The sequence below is a fragment of the Micropterus dolomieu genome, linkage group LG01 (assembly GCF_021292245.1).
Source record: "Micropterus dolomieu isolate WLL.071019.BEF.003 ecotype Adirondacks linkage group LG01, ASM2129224v1, whole genome shotgun sequence".
Taxonomy (NCBI): Eukaryota; Metazoa; Chordata; class Actinopteri; order Centrarchiformes; family Centrarchidae; genus Micropterus; species Micropterus dolomieu.
In genome coordinates, this window is record NC_060150.1 from 31,548,333 (window position 1) to 31,566,696 (window position 18,364).

At 40.1% G+C, this 18,364-nt stretch overlaps 2 protein-coding genes across 3 annotated transcripts; one reads left to right on the forward strand and one right to left on the reverse strand.

Annotated features, from left to right (window-relative positions):
* bco1 (beta-carotene oxygenase 1) lies at window positions 1–6,969 on the forward strand. Of its 2 annotated transcripts, XM_046066222.1 has the most exons (11): window positions 1–409; window positions 511–639; window positions 825–954; window positions 1,268–1,415; window positions 1,517–1,667; window positions 2,275–2,495; window positions 2,689–2,946; window positions 3,042–3,147; window positions 3,258–3,352; window positions 4,788–4,899; window positions 6,503–6,969. In XM_046066222.1, the coding sequence occupies exons 1-11, from the start codon at window positions 346–348 to the stop codon at window positions 6,673–6,675; spliced, it is 1,587 nt and encodes a 528-aa protein (XP_045922178.1). In that variant the 5' UTR covers window positions 1–345; the 3' UTR covers window positions 6,676–6,969. The 2 variants fall into 2 exon arrangements, 1 of the variants encoding a protein (XP_045922178.1); XR_006827761.1 differs by lacking the exon at window positions 3,258–3,352 and having other exon boundaries at window positions 6,503–6,641.
* A 3,479-nt stretch (window positions 6,970–10,448) lies between these two features.
* Window positions 10,449–14,266, reverse strand: pkia (cAMP-dependent protein kinase inhibitor alpha). The gene is made up of 2 exons (XM_046060937.1): window positions 14,116–14,266; window positions 10,449–10,806 (listed from the first exon to the last, which is right to left on the reverse strand). The coding sequence occupies exons 1-2, from the start codon at window positions 14,264–14,266 to the stop codon at window positions 10,730–10,732; spliced, it is 228 nt and encodes a 75-aa protein (XP_045916893.1). The 3' UTR covers window positions 10,449–10,729.
* Between the last annotated feature and the right edge of the window lie 4,098 nt (window positions 14,267–18,364).

Here is an 18,364-nt window from a genome sequence, read left to right on the forward strand (position 1 = left end):
CCGGACAAGAGAGAAGACAATGAGAGAGAGAGAGAAATAATAGCCTAGAAAGGTTTTTATCGTGACTGTACGACACTACCCGGCTCCGTAATTTATTTACGGTATCTTTTATCTACAATGGCCCTATTACATGAGATGACTCAAAACGTGTCAAAGTTCAACTTTTTTTCCCCTGTGGAGCGCATTTCGCTGACACGACTTCCACTCTCCGAAGTGTAGATAGCGTGACCGCAGTGATAAACAAATCCGTCGTCAGTCCCCAAAGGACGACCAGCTATTTAAAGGGGGAAACTGCAGTTCTTTCTCAGACGACTCCACGTGTTCTTCACATCATTGTCAGCAAACATGACCACAGACTTTTCTAAGAATGCAGAAGAGAGGCCGGACCCCCTTCTGGCAGAAGTGAAAGGTAGGCTATGGGTCGAGTTTCGAGGCTACACTGCGGAATGACCAACAGATGCATGTGCTGAAGTACATCGCTTAACATTGTGTGTATTTCTTCTCGTTTAGGGACTATTCCCAGCTGGCTGCAAGGCACACTACTGCGCAATGGCCCCGGCATCTTTTCTGTGGGGGACACCAGCTATAACCACTGGTTTGATGGGATGGCCATCATGCACAGCTTCGCCTTTAAAGACGGTTGGTCTTGCAGTTCTAACTTGATTGATATTCCGGTATAATTTTTTTATGTCTTAAAAATAAAAAATAAAGCCTTTACAGTTGTTGATCTGTGACCTTAACACGTTTTCTGTTGCAACTGAAGACAACATACTACAGGCATGTAGGCATGTACATGCAATAAAGCTTTTTCTTTTTAATTACAGGTGAAGTGACCCACAGGAGCAGATTTCTGAGAAGTGACACCTATAATGCTAACATGAGTGCAAACAGGATAGTGGTGTCTGAAATGGGGACAATGGCCTACCCAGATCCAAGCAAGAATTTTATTGTGAAGTAAACACACTTTTAATTTTAGTCACACTTAGTTTTATTGTGTTTATTATTATTTAATTTTGTTTATTATTAATTCAGTCCTCTTATTGTATTGTTGTAGCGGTCGTTTGAAAACTTGATATGAATCTTCTTTAACATCCGCAATACACAAACAACATGTTACAGTCTTGTAAAACAGTGGGAGGCATTGAGATGCAAGCAACAAAAACATTTCTAAAAGATCTCAGGTTTCCTTATGATCAGTCGTTTGTGTTGGAGAACCCCACCCCTTTCTAATATGTATAATTTCTCTAAATGTCTTCTATCTTTTCAGGGCAGTTACCTTTCTCAACCACACAGTGCCTGACTTCACTGACAATGGCGGAAGCAATTTTATTAAATACGGAAATGACTTTTATGCCACCTCTGAAACCAACTACATCCGTAAGATTGATCCTGTGACCCTGGAGACTCTGGACAAGGTAACGTCCTCCGCTGATCTTGATCACTCCCCAGTGATCCCTAACCCACCTCCACATGAGTTCCCTTCAGAGCTCATGAGTTGCTGAACTGTTTCACACAGGTGGACTACAAGAAGTACCTGCCGGTTAACATGGCTTCGTGCCATCCACACTATGACAAGGAGGGCAACTCCTACAACTTCGGAACTTCAATAGCAGAGAAGGGCAAAACTAAATACGTACTGTTCAAAGTCCCCGCTGTTTCAGAGAAAGGTAGATTCACCTTGTAACATTCTCTATCTATCATGTCGTGCTCTCTCTTCCTACCAGCTGTGCTTTGTAGAAGATGTTGAAAATTAAGATTTAACACAAGATTATTCAAATGTAGGATAGCACATGCCTTGCAGGTGAAAAACAGATGAAATGCGTTCCTTCCTGGAATGAGAATACACTGCAGTTGTTTTGCAGACTGTTTGTTGCTCGATGTAAATCTCAGCTCTTCTGTAGTTATTTGCTTTATCATGATAAGCATTTGCATAGGCAATATTAGTACACACTGTAGGCCTAAAGGTCCAGATTCCGCAATGATTGATCATCACACAATCACTTACATGTTACAACCATCATAATGTTGCCGCATCAAACCTTGAAACCCAACAATGTGTCTTTAACAATACACTTACAAAGGAGCTGATAAAATATTACATTGTCTCAATGTTACTACTAATACATTCTAAGAGCCTTTATTACTAATTAATTGAATATTATTTATATATATATGCCAGCAAATGGACATAATGCTTTGATGGACTTTTAACTGTCTTTTTTTATGTCTCTCTGAATTTGTTTGTCTCTTTTGCTATTCACTTTCAACATTCAGACAAAGGCAAGAATGCCCCTGCGCTGAAGAATGTGGAGGTGGTCTGCGCCATTCCTTGCCACTCGCTCCTCACACCCAGCTACTACCACAGCTTCGGCATGACGGACAACTACTTCATTTTCATCGAGCAGCCTTTGAAACTGGACATCCTCAGGATGGCCACTGCATACATGAGAGGAGTCAGCTGGTCGAGTTGCCTGAAATTTTGCCCTGAGGAAAAGGTAAGGTGTCGCTGCTGGTTGCGTTGTGATTATTGTCAGGTTCTTTATATTCACAATTCTGGACTAAGAATGAAGCAGCTGTAAATACCAAGGGGAAAGGGTGTACACGAGTCTACCAGTGGACTGTAGACTGTAGATCTAAATTCTTAAGGTAACTGTGTGCTGTCTTTCTAAATGTTTGTTTCTTCAACAGACTGTGATCCACCTGATAGACAGAAAGACTGGCAAAGAGGTCGAGACAAAGTACTACACTGGAGCAATGATCGTCTACCATCATGTGAATGCTTTCGAGGACAACGGTCATGTGATCTTTGATGTCATCGCCTACAATGATAACAGTCTTTATGATGCGTTCTACCTCAGCAAGCTGAAGGAAAACGACAAGCTCTATAACGTTACCTACTCCAAACCAAGCTACAGAAGATTTGCACTTCCCGTCCACTCAGACAAGGTGGGCTTTTAAAAAATGTGGAATTGATTTAATCCTGAAATTTAGACAAGAGGTTCCTTTGACACTTTATTTTTACTGTTAACTGGATTTTGCAGGGTATTGCGGTTGGAGAGGACATAGTGACAGTCAAATATACGACAGCCAGTGCTGTGAAGGAGAAAGAAGGCAAACTACTGTGCCAGGCAGAGGTGCTCTGTGAAGGTAAAATCAAGTAATCATTGATTGTGTATTGTGTCTTTAAGAGTAATTGATTTGCTGGTAAAGAAAAATAAATATATATATATATATATATATATATATATTTCCATCAGGTTTTGAATTACCCAGAATCAATTATGACATCAATGGCAAGAGGCACCGGTTTGTCTACGGGAACTGTGTGGAGGAGTCTGCACTGTCATTAAAGGTAACATTTGGTTTTGCAAAACAGAGCTGGTGGGAACATCCGTCTTCTTCATTTCCTACAAGCGTTATTTGCCAAGACAGACGCAAACTTGCAGACTCTTGAAGAACAGAGATTTTAAATGCAAGGCTATTGGGAAATAATTTGTTCCTGGCCACATTGTTTTTAGGTAGGAAGCAAATTTCAGAACTGAGAATTATCAGTCAGCACAGCAGAGGGCAGGAAACACTTTGTTGAAGTGTGAATTACAGATTTATACCATAATACCCACATGCCCTTTCCGTTGGGTACACTTGTACATCAAGGAGCCACTGCCAGAAACAATGGAAAGAAGCAATAAACTCGGTGAGGCTTTACGGTCTTGAGAAACAAAGCTTTATTCTGAAAGAGTTTCCCTTGCGTCTCACTGCATACACACAGTCCAGATGTACATTGTCTGCAAAGAGGAAGGTAAGAAAGGAAACATCTTTGTTTAAACAGTTTTGATATGTTTATTTATTCCCATTTGACACATAATCTCAACAACAGAGAAGAGCTTTGGGTTTTCTTTGAATTTGACTGGTGTTTGGATATGAATAAAAAGAAGGATGAACAAAAGGAAACATTTTATGAACATCATTGTGAGCTTCCTTTGAGGAAAACAAGGCCTTGTACATTTTCTTCAGACCTGGAACATGTGTTAATATATTTTAAACAAATAGATAAATTAAGAAGTTCATGGTTGAGGTGATTCCTTTGCCTTATTTAGCGCCCCAAAAACATTCGCTAGAACTAATAATATTGTCTTTCATACATACAAGGTACAAGGTTAATTTATTTGTCATTTTACAACAGGGTTATATAATGAGGTATCTGCAGTATGTGTAGATAATAGTAGTTCCTTTTATGCTTCTCACAGAGCAAACATATACAAAAATGATAAAATTATATATAGAAATGAACTATATTGTGTGGTGGAATGCTGAGGATGGGGGGGATGAAGCTGCTCTATAGTCTGGTCATGCTAACATGCACAATAGTCTTGTGAAAATACCCTCTTTTCTTGAATGAATTTAACAGATGACTATGTATTATGCTTCCCCCTATTACATCAACTATGAGGAACACTAATATGACTGAAATGTGCTGAAAAAGTACAACTGTTGTTATTTGCTGATTGAATTAAGCAAAGATGCTTTACCCTACTGGCTGTACTAAGATGGTCAACTTTTATAACTTTACAGCTCTTTTCCAAGTATATGGCTTGCAGCTGGGACAAAGTACTGCACTGGCAGTTAATGCCTGCAAGATAAGCTCCTTGGGTTCTATTCTATATTCTTCTATTTTGTGAATAATTGCTGATCCCAGCGTTTCTGACGGTATAAGCAATCAGATACAGTATGAGGAACTCAAGAGTGCTAGTTTTACTAGTTTGTTCTAATCTATACATTCACTGTAGATTGCAAAGTTTGACACAGAAACCAAGGAAAGGATTTACTGGAGTGAGGACAACTGCTGGCCGTCAGAGCCCATCTTCATTCCCAGACCAAATGGAGAGTCGGAGGACGATGGTGAGAATACTGGGTGGTGTGCACACTGAAAAGAATCATAGACCCATTTAGTCATGTCAACTTACTTCTTCTTTTTAACTCAAATAGCTCTGACAAGTTTTGGATTTTGAAGTCTGTATGAGTTTTAGAAAGTTAAACTTGCATTAATTCATTGTGTTGACTATTTGACACTTTTGTCGTGTTGATTGAACTTACGTATGTAAGTTATCAGTTGAAAAAAAAGGCGAGAGTATGAGGATTGCCTAGGTGCTGCGTCTTTTGAGTTTGAGAAAAACATATACATAATCAACTAATTATTAGGGTTTAGCAAGTACTCGGTTAAAACGAGTATCCGGTACAGATACTTTCTATGAGTATCATCAGAGTAAAATGTGTCAATATCTGTATTGTTATAAACTATAAATATATGAATATAAAAAAATCAATTACTATTCTCTGAAGCTCAATTCTGAGGCTGTTCTGTAAATGGTTTTCTAATAAGTATAGCAAGTTCTGATAGAAATTTCAGGCTTAAATAACTTCCAGTTTATACCACCCACTTATAGATTAAGCCCCACCAATTCTGAGTACAGATACAGAAAATTTGGTGTTCTTGCTCACCCCTGCTAATTATACACTGCAGATAAGTCATATATTCAAATTCCAACCAAAATATAGACACTTCTGTGGTAAACAAAACTAGTGCGACCGGTGGAAAGGGTTCCAGACAACGGCCTTAAGGCCCTTTCAGAAAGGAGGTGACATCTGCTGCTATTTTGAACTTTGACTGCAGCGTACACAATCGCACCAGCAAGCTGCCCTGCCCTGTCACAGGTCATTGAAGATAATAGCACAGTGGTGCTGTTGTTGTGGTCTGTCTTCAAGGCCCTTTATAGATGTAAACTGAAACAAATTTGGAATTTAAATCCCTTAACTTGAAATGGAAAGTAGTATTAATTTGGTTAAGTTGCTTTAACTTGAAACTATGAGTTAGAATAACTCAAACTTGTTCATTTAACTAAGATTGGGACAACTAGAACACTGTAGTTATATCCACTTTATGAACTTAAATTTATGAGTTGAAATAAAGGCAATCTTCAAGTTGAGTTATCTGAACTTAAAAATGTGAGTTGAAGGGGTGTAGAATTGTATGTTTGTTAGACAAGTGAAAGCAAGTTTCCTTGAATGGACAATGTAATATAGATAGTTGTTTTAACTCACAGTATTAAGTTCAAACACCAAATTATCATTAATTAAACAAATTGTATAACGTAACATCATGAGTTGAAACAAAGCTTTTCTTAAAGTTGAGTTTACTCACATTTTTAAGGCAGCAATTGAACTAAAGTTTTTAAGTTGAACCACCTAGATCATTTTTACAGTGCACAATGTATGACTTGTTTATATGTGGTGTGTGTATACACTATAAGTCAGCCAGAGTACAAATGGACAGAAAGCCTAAAAAGACGAGAGCCCTCACTGAACACATCTGTATTGACAAGACTGTATGTAAACTGTATTTTGTAAGTAAGTGAAAGTCGATTTTAAAACCTGCCATCATCCGATAAGATTTTTGACATTCTGCTTTGCGCTCTCACAATAACCTCTGCCTTTCCATTTGCAGGCGTGGCCTTAACACAAGTCATCAACACCAACCCAGGCCAGTCTAATTTCATCCTGATTCTTGATGGCAGAACATTCAAAGAAGTTGCTCGAGCAAACGTGAACACTGAGCTCCACAAGGATATGCATGGCTTTTTTATCCCTCAAGGAGATTTGTCAGTTGTTGATATGTAAACATGAAAAACACACTGCTGAATGGTTGTGTTAGACCCAAAAAAAGCGTGGTAAGGATGGACATGGTTTCATGGACTTCCTCATCTCTGTAAAACTATAGTGGTTGTATCCAAACATTTTTTGGGATGTTTATTAAGAAACATGCAGATTTATTCATTGTGTGTGGTTCAAAATCTCACTTAAGCGTGCTTATATCACTGTTTGTTATGTATTCCACATTATTCTATTGTACTGCCATCACTGTTATTGTACTTGTGTTCACCCTTTTCATTAAAACAAAAACTGTAACTGAAAGCTGTGAGATGTATTCCCACTCTTAAATTAGACAAGATTATAAGAATGAATCCAACCAACACTCCAAGAGCAATCATAGTGATATGTTGCAACGCCTAACCTATTAATCTAAGATAAGTTAACTCACAAGTAAAGTCCATTCAGCCTGCTCATTGGTTATTTTAGATACAGCACAGAGACATTATTTGCACAAGACTGCTTGTTTTTACATGAAATGAGGCTTGTTGTGTTTCAACGTAAACTTCAAGCGTCACTAGTAAAAGTTGCCTTGTGTCACTGCTTTGTGAGCTATGTGATGAAAGATTATATACCATAGTAACCTAAGAAAACAGGAATGAATGCCATTCATGTTTTCAGGTCTTCCATCCTGTAAGGGCCAACAGATAATACACAAAAGAGAATTTGGGGTCCCACTACTGAATCCAATATACTTTGTCTTGTGTAAGTATCAATTACATCATCAAGATATATACCCACAGTATCTATTCAGTTAAAGAACCCACTAACAACAGTAGCTATTTGATCGCAGACACTTAAATTACACTCACCAGATCTATAGTGTAATTGCATTAGCTTCCAGATTTTTAAATAGAGTTTTTAATGCATTTATCAGTTTTGAAGTTGAACTTTAAAATCCAAATACATAATTCAATGAAATTGTTTAATATGTTTAAAGATAACAGTGTAACACTGTAACGATGACTTGGAGATTTTGTGACTTATCTGTCTAATTAGGAGTTCTTTGTTGAATTCTTCTATATTTGTTGTCCACTTATGTATTAGTGGAAGCATATCCCCAGCTGGCCTCACCGCAAGAGGACCCTGATTACCATGAGCTATTAATGCGATGGAAATTCTTGTGGCCAAGTCAACTCTTATTGAAGGTCTCAGGTAACTCAGCATGTCTTACACAGCTTTGTTTAATGAAGGTCAACGGAGGAGACTGGCCACAGAGAATCACTATATGCCCATAAAAGATTATTATTCAACTATCTATAGTGGTGTGAAGATGTTATTGGGCCTGGGGGAAACCTGTGTGACATTACCCTTAATGAAGGAAAATAAATCCTTCACAATTATAACATTATTTTTTATTGCATTCAGTGTGAATGTGTAAAACCCTTTGTGATGTGTTTTTGAAAAGTGGTGAATAAAAATGACACTTTACTGCACTGTGTTTTGCCTAGCACCGATCTATAATCACCAATCCGATCACATGGGCCAACAATCACACTATCTATCCTAAAATCACAACAGCACCACAACAACTTACAGTAAAAGTAAATTGACCAGTGAAGTGTTTTTTCTGTGGCTGAATAATAGGGCTACTATTGAGCACTAGAGGGAGACAATGCCTTTTCTTACTCAGCCCTCTCACCTGTGGACAGGACAATGTAACATGAATTCGCCTTGAAATTTTCACCTTTGAGACTGCACATTAGAACTAACAAATTCAAATAAAATAGCAAGGCATTATACAGTAAAGTCATTGACAACACAGTGACACACATAACTCATGAGTGAGCTGCACAAAAGAACAACATGGAAAACATGACAATGGGTGCTCTAAGTCACCTACAGTGCAACTGTACACACTATACCTTGATTCAATGTACAAGTTATTCTTGACCTTAAATACAATGTAGAAATGCCCCTGTAACAAGGCATTTAATTTCATATTCAAGTACATGTAGCTAAGATTTCATAAATTAAGCAAGGAAAACCAATTGATGTCATCAGTTTTGATAATAATAATAACCACACAAAAGTATGTCAGTGTTGTATGAATTCAGTGATTGGTGTAATAGTAAAAGGCAGTGTATTAAAGGTACCATTATAGTACTGAGATGGGTGTTATTTTCTGAAGTCTATACAATCACAACAATAATCATTCAAACAGACACCCTGTAACAAAAAGAAATACACAACTGAAATAAACAGTAATACATTATAAATAACACGCTAGAGTACTTGAGTGCAATCAGTATTGTAACTTTTCTCATCTCCACCAGCAAATAAATCCTTTTTCTCACTACCCAACATAATCCAAATCACACATCCTCACACACACACACACACACACACACACACACACACACACACACTCACAGATACACATTTGTATATGCTAAACGGCAGTGTATTGATCTAGGATAACCAGGACGCGGTATAATATGGGCACTTTTTGTATTAACTCTACTTAGTAACCAAACAAGTTTTACATATGATGTATGGTAAGGGTATAACCTTATTTGAAAAATGTTATTCCATTACTATTAGCTACCATCTGAATAACTGCAAGAATGAAAGTCAATCTCACAATGAATACTTGAAGTTAACTGCTTACTAAACATTTGGTAATCATGGGAAAGTTGCATTTAAATACTGAAACATCAGAAAATCTTTTTCTGTGTATATACAAACACCTAGAAATTACAAAATTCTGAATATAAATAACAGTATAGGTAATAGACCACTTGCATTGGCAACAAAATTAATTCAAAATGCTGCATTCAGGGAGGAAAATATGCATTATATAGTAGAAATACATGCTGGCTGTATCTGTGAGGCCTGAACTTGGTTATGGGTTAGTAAACAGAACATTGTTGCTCTTTCGATTAGCTTTTGCCTTGATCACTGTGACAGAGTGAGAGAGCAGATCGATTGTGTTCCTAACTCAATAATAAATGCTGCATGTCCTGTGTTTTGACCTGAACTGGACTGGCCGTGTCTGACCAATGCATGTAATATTAAAAATGCCAGACGGCAAGATTATTTACTCACATTCCTTTCGAACTGAATCAGTAATGTCTGAGATATCGAACCTGACACGGATAAACAACACATACAAAAATACAATACCACCCTCCCTTGGGATGTTTAACCTTGACAACACTGGAGTGCAGTTGTAATGGTGTCCAAGAAGCTAATGCGATAAATTTACATTTAGCGGACGCTTTTATCCAAAGCGACTTACAATTGCTATACATGTCAGAGGTCGCACGCCTCCGGAGGAACTAGGGGTTAAGTCTCTTGCTCAGGGACACAATGGTGGATGTCTCACAGTGGGAAATTACCCGAGGTCTCCCACACCAAAGGCAAGCATCTTATCTATGCGCCATCACCACCCCAATAGATGGATAAAGCTAGATCTGTGGCCCAAAATAAACAAATATACAGAAACAAATCATTGAGGGAGTCACAAGTGAGCACGGACAGAGGGGAAAGTGTGTGCATGAGTTGATGCGTGAAGAAGAGCAGAGGAAGAGAAGTGTCCAATCACTGTGCCTGGTTCCCTGGAATTGGTGATTGATTGAAAGCAAGGGGGGAAGGGAAGACAAAAATTGAATTCAGTGGAAACACTTAAGCCTGCCACAAAAACCTTGAATGGCCTCTTTTCCCTTGTCACCTTTCCTCCCAGGACCACTGACAGTCACACAGGGCTGGTTTTGGTTGTTGACGTCCTGCTGTGTTGATCATGCAACACATCCAATCTCCTATCAGCAGCAATGAAGGAAAGGCAGAAAGGAAAGGAGGCTTTTTAAGGAAATTGGAACACGCCCAAGGGCAGAAGGGAAACTGCACTCTGGTTACCATGGCGATGACTTCCTGATGGCAGTGTGGTGGAAGGAGAGGATATTGCTGTGTCTGTTCATAGTCATTAGATGCAACTGGCCAGTTAGAGGCCTAGCATTCAGGGATCAGCTAGACAAGAGGAAGCGGTTGTTTGAATCTGCAAATATCAGCAGGTCTTTGCTGCTTAGCTGCCCTCAGCCTGGGTCTCCTCTTCTTTAGCTGGAGAGTCCTGGCTTTTCTCAGTGTCTTCTCCCTCATCACCTGACAGACAGGGAAAGACAGAGACAGTTTCATACATAAGTTACTACGGGTGAAGTCAGCGATGCGAATGAGGTTGGTTGAATCAGCGGGAGAGTCCCCATGAAGACAACAGGAATAGAAGTCTACATGGCAGAAGCAGTGAAAAATCAACTCATAACACATATGTAACTGTATTGACATTTTCATCCCCACCCCCCCGACCCTTTCATAGAAATTTTATAGACTGTATTTTACATTTAAAATTAATAGTCTGTGTTCCCTTCCTGGCATGTTTTAAGACAAGTAAAATACTGTTTTGATAAATAAATAATAAATCTGAAGCTGCTTAACTGGACGCATGTACAGAGACCACACCACAAGCCCATTTTCTGACCACGGACAAAAGGCGTTGAAGTAACTACATAACTCACTTTAACGACGCAGAACCTGACCAGAGTGGAGGAAACTAATGATGAGGCTGATAAGTCAAAGCACATGGTTGGTTATCAGTCTCCTGAATGTGGGGAAAGGCCCAGGGCTGGCCCAAATTCAGCATTATGAACATCAGCCATGAGAATCTGTAACTATACAGATATACGTTTCCCTCTGTTGAGAAGTACAGGAGGAAGCTGGAGCTTAAACTCCAGCAGAACAACATGAGGGAGGTCTGGAGCGGCATGAGGAACATCACTGGCTTCAGACCGGCTGGCAGCAGAGGAGTTGAAGGCAGCTTGGACAGGGCCAACAAACTTAATCTGTTCTTTAACAGATTTGATGCTATGGCTACTGCCCATCCCCCCACTAACTCAGCTGCTGTATCACCTCCAACCCCACTACTCCCCCCTCCTCCTCACTGTCCCTCACCCTCCTCCTGGGAGATCCCTACTCCCTCCTCCTCCGGCTCTCAGGTTAACAGCTCTCTCCAGCCTGACGATTCCTCCTCTTTCCCTCCCCCACCTGTAACCTCTGTGTGCCTCACTGCTGACCAGATGAGAAGAAAGCTGAGGAGACTCCTATTAAGGCTGCAGGCCCTGATGGTGTCTGCACTGGGGTGCTCAAAGCCTGTGCCCCCCAGTTATGTGGAGTCCTTCACCATGTCCTCAACCTGAGCCTGAGTCTCCAAAGGGTCCCTGTGTTGTGGAAGACATCTTGCCTCGTTCCTGTGCCAAAGACACCGCGTCCCAGTGACTCCAAGGACTACAGACCTGTGGCACTGACCATCCACATCACGAAGACCCTGGAGAGACTGGTTCTGGATCAGCTGTGACCCCCTCCAGTTCGCCTACCAGCCCCGAATGGGAGTTGAGGACACCATCATCTTCCTGCTGAACTGCACCTACGCCCACCTGGACAAGCCGGCGAGCACTGTGAGGGTCATGTTTTTTGACTTCTCCAGTGCTTTCAACACCATCTGGCCAGCCCTGCTGGGTAAGAATCTGACAGTGATGCAGGTGGATGCCCCCCTTGTGTCCTGGATTATTGACTACCTGACAGGCAGACCACAGTATGTGCGCCTGCAATACTGTGTGTCAGACAGCGTGATCAGCAACACCGGGGCCCTGCAGGGGACTGTCCTCTCTCCCTTCCTCTTCACCATCTACACCACAGACTTCAACTACCACACAGAGTCCTGCCATCTTCAGAAGTTTTCTGATGACTCTGCTGCGATTGGATGTATCAGCAAGGGTGACGAGGCTGAGTCCAGAGCTGTGGTGGGGGACTTTGTCACATGGTGTGAGCAGAACCACCTACAGCTCAATGTGACAAAGACTAAGGGGCTGGTTGTGGATCTAAGGAAAGCCAAGGCATCAGTGAGCCCTGTTTCCATTCAGGGGGTCCCTGTGGACATTGTGGAGGATTATAAATACCTGGGAGTGCACTTACACAATAAACTGGACTGGGCCAAAAACACTCAAGCCCTCTACTGGAAGGGCCAAAGCTGTCTCTATTTTCTGAGGAGGTTGCATGTTGCATGCTGGGGCAGCAGGCTGAGGGTAGCAGACGCTAACATACTCAACAAACTGATCGGCAAGGCCAGCAACGTTATGGGGGTGGAGCTGGACTCTCTGTTGGTGGTGTCAGAGAGGAGGATGCTGTCCATGCTACATGTCATCTTGGACAATGTCTCCCACCCACTCCATGACGTGCTGCTCAAACACAGGAGCACTTTCAGTGTAAGACTTATTCCCCCAAAATGCACCACAGAGCGCCACAGGAAATCATTCCTGCCTGTGGCCATCAAACTTTATAACTCATCCCTCTAAGTGTCTGACACACAGACACTTAGTTAGTTTCAAACTGGACAATATTATCTGTTTTGTGCAATAACACCTGCTTAAATTATAATGTGCAATACTCTGCTGCTACTATTTATTCCTTATTACTGTTCACCATAACAATTCCTTAATTATGTAAATACTGTATCATAACAATTCCTTTAACTATGTAAATATTGTACATATCCACATTCCTTATTTTATTTTATTTTATATTTTTACTCTACTTCTCTATATACCAATATCTTTATTATATTCCTTTGCCCTGGTGCAATGTGTGCAACTGTAACACAGAATTTCCCTTCAGGGATCAATAAAGTATTTCTGATTCTGATTCTGATATACATTTAAGCACCAAGACATAAGATGTCTCCTACTTTGCTGTAAAGTCCGTTCTCAGTGTATGTGCACTAGAAGAAGACATCTATACACTTATATGTATTATACACTTGCATTCTAGACTATGATTGGCTATGATCAAACTAGTTGTGATGTCACAAAACCATCTTGTTCGCACATATCTTAATCTTAGATTTAAGGTGAACACAGATAAAACCCTCCCCCCTTCAGCAGCTGGGTGTGAAAACAGCCTTCCAGTGTCAAACTCTGCACATATCTCCTTCCATACATGGGAAGTCAAACGTCCAATTCATGTAACAATAAGCATAGCATACTTTTGAGCCTAAGGGCACAATGTTTACTGTATTTTTTTCTCCCTTGGTTGTGAATGAGACATTTGTTTTGCATTCATACAATACCAATTCTTGCAATAAATAGACATTATTAAAGAAACTATATACAGAAATGCAAACTTTCAGGCTTTTGGCATCCCCTGGTGGTAGTATTAAAAAAGGAACTGCACCGTCTATGCACTCTTTGTACTTCTGTACTTGATACGAGCAATTGAAACACATTTTATTATTTTCCAGCAATACTATATGATCCTTCTCAATTACACTGAATTATTCCAAGTTCTCGATACCAATCCCTTCTTACTTGTTTATTGTGGCTACGGTAAAACAATATGTGTCAATATGACAGTGATGTTTCTTACCTGACTTGTTGATGTTGAGCTGTGCCAGACTCTGTGACGGGTCCGTGGGTCCCTGCGCTCCAGGGGCTGCTGGAATATCATGGATGGCATTCCTGCGGCCGGACCGTCGAGAGGCAATGAAGTCCTCATAGGTCGCCTCCACATCCGTCATCGCTAACACAGCTCACCATAGCAGGGCCTGACATGCACAGCAGTGCATATGGACACACACACACACACACACACACACACAGAAATGAACATTTCCTTTGATTTGATTGACATGATGAAAGTGACACAGTGGTTTACCCATGCACTCATACAATACATCCCTCCCTCCTCTTATCTTGTGACCTAATCCCTGATTAATCTATTTTAATCTCAGTCTAGGGTATGGGCGACACCATTGACACAGGAGAATGTTTTTTTTACAGAAGTGGAATGGAAACACAAATGAGGGTGCTCTTGAGCTGATGAAATACAGCAACCAAAAACACACACTCAGAGGGGTAATTATGGCACAAGGGAGGACGGTACTGTTTTCACATGTCATCCCACTTGGAGTGAGCATGGAGCATGATGGGAGCTGTGTTGCCACGGAGATTTAGGTTAAACCCCTCTGTTGACATTCTCATATAAATCTGCCTGGGTGAGGCTGCCCTTCAGCACTGAGCAGTTTCTGGCTTCCTCCACCCATTTACACTAGTTAAAATCCATCAGTCTGTGATTTTCTTAACTTCATCGATTTTTAATTTATGCAATTATAACAAAAGTAGGAGTACAAAGAAAAACAAGCTTTTCTGAGACTTCATGTACTGTTGGACACTCAAAGGATAGTTTAGTTTTACTCCAGTCTAAATATTGAATTTATAAATAATAGGGAAATTTGCAAAAATTTCCTTAGCTCCCACATCCATTTGTGGCTATTTGCAGAGCCAAGCAGGCTGATTGACCATGGCTATTTTGGGACGCCTTCTCTGTCATCATCTGAGCACGCACCCACTCAGCTGTCATTCTAAAAATGGGGTCAAGATAGGCAAGACCAAAAAGATGTTGTCCATGTGCAATTGTCAGACTCAACATGGGGACGCAAGACAGACAAGATGACTGTGTATAATTTATAGACAGGGAATTAGTGTATCATCAGAGTCAGTGATGATAATGTATTGCTGGATTTTAAAAACAGTATGAGGATCTTTACATAACCAGACCTTTTCCATAAGTACTTTCACAGGGACATCTCTCTTGGTAAATAATTAGTGCTGATTAAAAAAAATGGAAAAAGGCTCAAACCAAATTCCAAGGCAAAAGTTATAAAGACATATAAAGTGAACACAGCTAAACATGACAGAACATTCTTCATTCAGAACATGTGTTTCCCCGTTCTCATATTCTATTAAATATTAATTTTACAGTTTACATAATTTAGTCACACTGTTGCACCCATGAATAGGCAGTTTATTTGTGTGTGTGTGTGTGTGTGTCCTGTGTCCTGCTCTTGCAGAGGCATGCTCCTGCTGTCCTTATGGCACTGATCCCATGTGGGAACCAGAGCTCAGCTGGCCTGAACAACTATATATCAAGCACAAACTCCGACAAATGATCAAATCACCAAATGATACAAAAGGCCAGTGTGATCTGCTCTCTCTCTCTGTCACCTCCTAAAAACTGAAAATAAAAAGTAAAACAACTTGGCTGCTCCTGCTCTTCAACCATTTGATTTGTTGTGCTGCCAAACAGAAAATTAGCAGTGAGTGTGGCAGTGATGAGGGGAGTGCAGGAATGGAGTCCCAGAAACTTATGCCAGTGTTATTCTAGGTGGCCTGGGCGTAACTGGGAATGATGCCCAGCAGTCTTTCTTTCTCTCTTAGGCAGACATACAAATGCACAATACTCCTACACAGCCGTTTAGAAAATGTACAATTTTATTCCCAAATATATAATATCTCAATAACATTTATATAGGAGCTTAGTGGAGTAAAGTGTTTTCCACAGATTTCCAGAGCATCCTATTAAATCTTTAATCTGTAGGATTGTGGCAGGATGTATGGAGTAATGTATTAAGTGCCCTTGTCATGATTCTGTGTGAGCTACCATTAGTCCAGTGAAAACCTTTATTAGAGTATGGTCTAAATAGATGTCTTCCAACATTTCCCATCTATTATGGGCTGAGTGGACGCGCTGCATGCATCAGGTATAGTCGTGCGTAATTGAGTCCTCTAATAAATCACTTGTATTGTTGACACAGTAAGTGTCAACAATGTAAGGCCTAACCTTTACATTAAGACAAGTCATTAATGCTGCAGGAGGATCGACATGCTCAAACTGATTTCAATAATAAATACACGTCTTTCTCTGATGACAAAGACCCACAGCTCAGTCAGTGCCAGTAAACGCACAATGCGTGGATATTAACGTTACACATTTAATTACACATGCACACTCTATTCCTATAGTTATTGCTATTTTATCAGTAGGGTACCTGTTTGGGTTAAAGGATTTCCGAAGATTCGCAGGGGTCAATCACATCAGCTCGGATGCCACTTCGGTATTCCCCATTGCGCTCACCAGAGAGGATTTACCAGCGTCAAAACGATGCCACAATGCTACGGCTTCCGGGTACACATTTCAAAATAAAGCCCTTGTTTGTGAAGTAGGCTCACACTCGGGGCTTGAAAGCAACTTTTTGCAACACCGGCCAAGTTACCTGCACTCTATATATCTTCTGGCTTTATATAATAAACCAGATTGGTACTGGCATCAATTCATATTGGTAAAATAAAATAACTACGCTAATATAATACATAGCCTATATCACAGTAATAACCACTTTAATGCCAACTGTACAGTTATCAGTAAATATTAGACTACTGTTAAAAAAGATGTCTAAAAGAAGCTCAGGTTGTCCAACAATTATCAATGAAAGCTGTTGGTCAGATTACAGATTAACAGACAGGGCAGTTATTGTATAGGTCTGTGTGTGTGTGTGTGTAAGAGAGAGAAAGACAGACAGACAGAAGGAGATCACAGAGAGCCAGTGTGAGAACAGAACAGTGATCTTGTTGTGATGAAGGCATAGAGGCTAACATGTTTACTGCAGTCTCATAACAGCTGGCTGTGAATGAATCCATTCAGATGACACTTGTGCTCAATATGCCAAACTGGGAACTTCCGAATGCTTTGGGAAAGTGTTTGAGCCAACAAAGGCAACTTGAGATTTCATTGTTTAGGAGCTCATAATCATATTTGAAATGATGTCTCTCACCATACAATATTGAAATAGAAAGTAAATAAAAGGCAAAATAGGCCTTTTGGTAGAAAAGGCCTATTTTGATTGACCAAAGTAGGAAAAAAAAGTTTTTTGTTTGTTTCATCAGGAATTTTACATTATAGCCTTATGTAACAATTATATATTATTTCCGAGTTTAGTAGATGCCCTTAAAATCAGTTCAAAGGGCAAAAAAACCTCATGTACTAGCCATGTAGCCTACTCTACATCCTCAACGGGTTCTCATTTCTATCCAGAAGGTGAACACCAGATCGTATGTGTGTTCTCATTCAGTCTGTTTATCAGAATTTTAAACAAGAAAAGTGATTCTTATTCAACAGTCTGTTCATGAAAGGACGAAAGTTAGATTTATTAAATGAATAGGCCTATGTGTATGATATTGTATAAGCCTACAAGCTACGTTTTTCTCAGTAAGCAACCACATATGCCTAATTATTAATAGACCAAATTAATCACAGGATATTTTATGTCAAAGATGTTCAAATTTGGTATTAACAGGGTGTGTTAAGGTGTTTATGACGCCTTTTGACGTTCATATTTGCCGTGTTAACAGGGTGTATTATATCATCTAAAGATGGCCATTCCCTGTTGCCATGAGTAAAAAAAATGTCCAAATTCGTTCATTTTTTTCTGCTAAATTAGTGAGCCGGCTCTTTTAGGTGAACGATGAGGATCGTAATTCCCATCAATACTGCCAATCAACCAAAAAAGGAGAATTGTCCCTAGTAATTATTTTGATCAAAACAATTAAATATAGTCTAGGCTAGCCACTGTTGTCCGTCAGCGTCTAGTCAATGTTTGGCAGGACAATATCGTTAACAGCTCTTGTTCTCTATAATGAGTCCAATGCGTTTTTCAGAGGATGTTCACCCCCCTCACATGCCTCACAGTGGTTTGGTCCGCTGCCTACATTTGATCTGGTCCTCAGCGACTACAAACCCCCCGCTGGGAGATGTTTTTATTATTTCCACCAACAATGAC